Here is a 5,511-nt window from a genome sequence, read left to right as displayed (position 1 = left end):
AGAACCGGGAGGAATGCCCCCATGGGTCCCGGTTCGTGACTGGACCAGGACTAATGGGCTTGCCCTGCCCGAACCAAAGCCATGTTTTCTACTAGTGCTATTAGATAGAAAATCTCATCCAATTCCAGCCACCCCCATGTGCGTACATCAATATTACTCATACGTGAGAGAGGAGATCATGATGGTCGTGATGAAGAAGAGGTTGCTGATGGCGACAAATTCCCCTCTCTGGATGCCCAGAACAGCCTCTAGATTAGCTCTTCGGACAAAGAACGAAGGTAGCGGCAGCTTCGTACCACAAAAAATTCTCAAAAAATGCACATGTTTTAAGTCAGGGTGATCTTATAGCCAAAGAAGAGCATACGGCGGTGCCCGAGGGCCCCACACAGTAGGCATGTGCGCCTCCCTGGGGTAAGTGCATGGTGGGGGCGTGTGCCCACCTCGTGGCTGCCTCCAGGTGTCCTTCTGGCTCCGTGGCTCTCTTATTCCATTTTAGCGACAACTAATTCCGGACGGAGGTAGTAGCATTACCTACTTCGACAGTGTCGCCTACACAAGCAGTAGCAGCTCCTCCTCTAGCGCACTACCTCCGCGTAGTAGCAGCACCTCCTCTGGCACCGTCACCTCACGAGCAACAACTTCTCCTTCGACAGCACCACCTCCATGAGAGGCAGCACGTCCTCCAGCACACCACCCTAGCAGATCAAGTGGTGAGGACACCGACCCATCGACGACCAGCAACGGTGAATGGAGGAGCAACACAAGCCCGCCATGTCATGCGTGTGGACAGCAAACAACAGAGAGGGAGGAGGGGCGAGGTCCACCATGCATGCCCCGTGTATGGCCAGTGGCTTGAGAGGGGAGGAGGGTGCTTGTCCTCGTCGATGGTGCCGCCCATGCAACCCGCCTCAACCTCGTCTCCCGTCGCATGCCTAGTCGCCGGCGCAGTCCGTCTAGTCACCTGAGAGGTGATTGAGATGGGTGATGGTGTCCTAAATTAGGGGCCATCCACCACGTCGTCTCCCAACCAGGTGGGTCGGGCCAAGGACCCCCGTGACGGTTCATCAAGGGACCATCCTAAGAAGGCCCATGGCGCATACAAGGAAGAATCAAGAAGCCTTGGCGTTCAAGACAAGGACTCCTGATCCGTGGAGGACTCATCTCCACTAACATAACCGACTAGGGCTCCTGTTAACGTAGGCCTTCGGTACTCTTATATAAACCGAGGCTAGGCTAGTCAGCGGATCATATTCTTTTTTTTCACAAATACGCAAGATGTGTATCATTCCATTGATAGATAGAAAGCAAGAGTGTCAGGATTACACGGGTATCACTTTACCACGTACGCAGAGTTGGCGTGGAAAAGTGGTACATGAGCAGAATAGATGGGGGTGCTCGGCCCCAACCTAGCTATCTACACATCAGGGAGGCATAAAGTTTGCAATGTCCTTGGCCCCGGCAGAAGCCCATGCCCGAGCGTCGTCCTTGATGATCTGTAGAAGTAGCGTAGAGGAGGGGTGCATGTGGTCGAAGATGCATGCATTCCGGTGGCGCCAGATGGACCACGCAGTGAGAAGGGCGAGGGAGGCGAGACCTTTCCGCAAGGCCGCTGGAACCCACCTTGTAGCGGATCATATTCTAGGCACAACGATCTCGCGGTAGATCAACCTAAATTTGTACTTCCCCGAAATCAATACAATCAAAGCAGGACGTAAGTTGTAAGCTCTTCGCAAGAACCCGAACCGGGGTAAATTCTTGTGTCTCCTTTCACCATCGCACCAAGGCTACCTGTTCGGACCCCCACCCGAGATCTGCTGGATTTAACTCCATCAATGGGGAACTGGGAGTGAGAGAGGAGAGGAGAAGTGAGTGAGATGGAAACCGGGAGTGAGAGATAAGTTGTGCAGGTTTTCGTTCATGTCAATGTGCAGTTCAAACGAACAATTCCGCGAAGCTTATATGTCTCATGTACTGCTTCAAGGTTTGTGTGTGTCCTTCCAATGGCAACGAGTGCATTCGCGTGAGATGGTGATAAACTGGACACCATATGTATAAAGTTCTCATTTAAGAAAGGATTTTGTCAGGGCCTACAACCAGCAAGATGCATGCTGCTATTGGTAGCAAGATATGTTGCAAACGTTGGGACAAAATGCTGCAAGGTCCGTTGGACAGTGCTGAGTCCCGCACGAATCTCCATGCTAAGATCTAACGGCTATGCAGTCGAGCATCTATTGGTAGCAAGATATGTTGCAAACGTTGGGACAAAATGTTGCAAGGTCCGTTGGACAGTGCTGAGTCCCGCACGAATCTCCATGCTAAGATCTAACGGCTATGCAGTCGACTGAGACATGATTAAATCTCATTTGACTGACTTTTAGCAAGCCCGTTAATTAGGGGTGTTGTTGGCCGTGCAAGCGGCAGCTAGAAACCATGTTTAGTAGCTCGTTTATATTTTGTTCATGTAATAGTTTGGACACTTGGAGGCGACAAGTGGGCGTACCCATACGGAAACCAGAATAGGTTTGTCTAGTTCTAAGGAGAAACATACCCTTCCACTCGTGTGTGGAAGATTACTAAATCAGTAACCGAGTGGTGTTCAGAAACTATACAGGCTTTTTGTTAAAAATGTTTTGGCAAAAAACGTATTGCTACCTACATCTAAGCATCATCTGTACTTCGGTTACATATATAGTACATGAAGCACTTTATGCACCATTGCTGCCATGAAGGAACTGATACACTTCTGCAAACACAAGGCATCCAAAAATATATTCTTTTGAGCATGGACATCAATACAACGAAACAAGCAATAAAATTCTTTTAATTGGTACAAAGCAAAATTACAACCACCGTGTTATCCCTCGAAGAAGAACTGTGCTTTCAGCTTCAAGCTCGGCCAGAATGCTGCAATGACTTTTGAGTTCCTTCAAACAGATCCAGCAAAAGTTCCTCCAGATCCTCAGGCCTGTACTTTATGTAGCGATCTCTCTGCTTGGTGCCATCAAGGAAGGCAGAGTATCTTCCCACAAATGTCCTGTAAGCCTGTATAACTTTCAGTGATATGGAAATCCTGACATCTTCGCGGAGTTGGTCATCCGGGACAGACCATGCAGTCTGAACTCGATAAACATCTTCAAAGGACAGGTTGAAGTTTTTGAACTTCTCCCTGATGATTTTACGAGAAGCGGCACCTCCGGCGGCACATAAGCCATCATCACTCAGGTAAGACAGCACCTGACTCCACGACGCCCTCTCGTAGTTGGTCGCCTGATGCTGAAACATCCGGTTGTGCAGCCGGATCCAGTCGTCGCCAAGAAAGCTCTTGAGATCCGAGTTCTTCACTTTCTGGACCATGTAGCAGATATTGTTCATCATAAAGATGTTCCGCAATCGACAATCTCTGTACAATCTAGACCCGGCTTCAAGATTTGCTTCTAAAACTGCAGCAACAGACTGCAGATGCAATGCTGTAGCCGTGAAATGAGTGCATGAGTTTGGTATAGGCTGTTGATCCGCATCCTTCAGCAGTGAATCAAGAGTTTTGCTGTAAACAGTGACAGCCTTTATATAGTTCATGACATACTTGGTGAGGGGATGCACTGCACCAGTAGGCACTGCACTGGATGACGTGTAGGATTGGATGGCATACTTGAATTCCGCAAATGTTTTCCTCGCTGATTCTCCCAGCTGGAGTAGGACTTCATGATACTCAGCTAAAACCATATCATTGCCCCCTGCTTGGAACAAGAACTCTGCTTCGGGGAGCAAATCATCCAGGACCTCATACATATCAAGAATCCGGAAAAGCTTTTCCGGTTTAGGAGGTCCAATTGCTACAGACTCATAAAAGCTCAGAAGCTGCATGACCGAGCTAAATGAAATCTCATAGAAGCACAGGTCTACAGCTGTTTCTGAAAGGTCACCAAAGACAAGACTGCTAAGGCGCCTCTCGCTCGCAAGGTAGACTCGGACAAAAGCCTTCATTGCCCGATTCCACCGCTTTATCGATGCGCTCAGTTTGTTCCATTTAGTGCTCATAAGTTCTTCTATGCTGTGCTTGTCGATGTGAAGAGACCCAATGAACTCATCTATTGCACCATGCCGTGCATTGATATAAGCCTGGCAACACTCGTTATTGTAGTCACTCAGGAACATGAAGTTGGCAATGGACTTGACAGCAGAGAGTGCACCAGGTTGGATCAAATCAGCCACAAAATATTCAGATCCTCCGCTGCTACCGGTTTGTGTTGACTTGCCTTCACTTTGTTCCTCACTGAATGAGCTGCTTGAAAATTCATCCGTGCTGCCATCCTCTGTAGAACGGAAGGAGAGAAGCTCCTGTTCTAACGGCTGTTTGTAGTACGTAAGAAGGTAAACAAATTCCTCTTCGAGCCTTGCCATCGCCATTTCAAAAAGGTCATCAGCATATACGGTGAGTTCCTTGTGCTCTTTTACTTCTCCACCAGGGTCCAAATTACCTAACTTCTCAGACAGCTGCCGTAATTTGTACAACACTTCTAAGTACTCAAATGAGTTCTGTGGATCATGAACATGCAAGGAGTTATGAAAATCCAAACTAAGGATCTTCTTTCGCAGTGCCTTGAGCGCAAGCTTAATGTCACATATCTCCACTTCTTCTCCCAGCTGGATGTTTGAGTATTGCTTATCTAACTCAGGAGCCATCATTTTGAGATTTTATATTCAGCGTCTTCCCGTTTCCTTTCCCTGCTTCACATGTTTATAACAAAGATCAGGTCCAACTCCAAATTTGGAAAAGCTTCAGATGAAGAACACTTAAGGTAGTGAAGATCATATGATGAGAAGTATCGCAAGACATCGACAATGCAAAAGAACAAAAAAAGTAGACACTGGGAGCTAAATTAGCGAAAAATAATCTTTTGAGCACCTCGAGAGACTGATATACAGGGATGTTATAACACAATTACCAGTAATGGTAGCAAGAGAACATGGCAACCCTACGGTTAAAAGTGATATTATCCTTTTTTTTCCCTAGTTTGTTGTTAACCACGCAAATCTCTTTATTTACTCAAATTTCAGTAAGTTTTTAACATGAATGCATATTTCCTAGGTTGGATTTGTTTAGGTTGCCACAAAGGAGGCATATAGCAGTACCACCACTTATCACTTCTTGTTCCGAAAACATAAAACAACTTATTAACTTTGGCGCTATAAATAATATTCATTGGGCTAACTTGATCCACATAAACCAAAAAAAAAAAACAGATGATTCCTCTGTACTGTACTTTTAGAACACCTTTTGCTAGCACCTCCATCAGAAGTTAAGGATACTGCCGACTGGGTCATGGTGACTTTCCAAACAAAAAAAAGACGCCAACAAACGACAGCTACAAAGGATAGTAGTACTTTTGTTACAGATTACTATGTTACTACTACTCCATAAGTTCATCCATATTTACCACTTGAAAAGAATTAGGCCAAAATTCTTCTACTCTACTAGTTACCACTTTCTGTGAAGATCTTCCCTACCGG

General features: G+C 46.5%; 1 protein-coding gene across 2 annotated transcripts in view; it reads right to left on the bottom strand.

Annotated features, from left to right (window-relative positions):
• Positions 1-2,696: 2,696 nt before the first annotated feature.
• The window catches only part of LOC119269091 (exocyst complex component EXO70E2-like), a 3,630-nt gene continuing 815 nt past the window's right edge, over positions 2,697-5,511 (bottom strand). Inside the window, exon 2 of one of the 2 annotated variants that reach the window (XM_037550843.1) lies at positions 2,697-4,728. In XM_037550843.1, coding sequence (XP_037406740.1) covers positions 2,887-4,686 — 1,800 coding nt within the window. In that variant the 5' untranslated portion in view covers positions 4,687-4,728 and the 3' untranslated portion in view covers positions 2,697-2,886. The remainder of the gene's footprint in view (positions 4,729-5,511) is intronic. The other variant, XM_037550842.1, reaches the window with a different exon arrangement.

The sequence above is a fragment of the Triticum dicoccoides genome, chromosome 3A (genome assembly GCF_002162155.2).
Source record: "Triticum dicoccoides isolate Atlit2015 ecotype Zavitan chromosome 3A, WEW_v2.0, whole genome shotgun sequence".
Classification (NCBI taxonomy): domain Eukaryota; kingdom Viridiplantae; phylum Streptophyta; class Magnoliopsida; order Poales; family Poaceae; genus Triticum; species Triticum dicoccoides.
The sequence above is the reverse complement of the archived record's forward strand: the minus strand, read 5'-3'. Positions and strand labels throughout refer to the sequence as shown.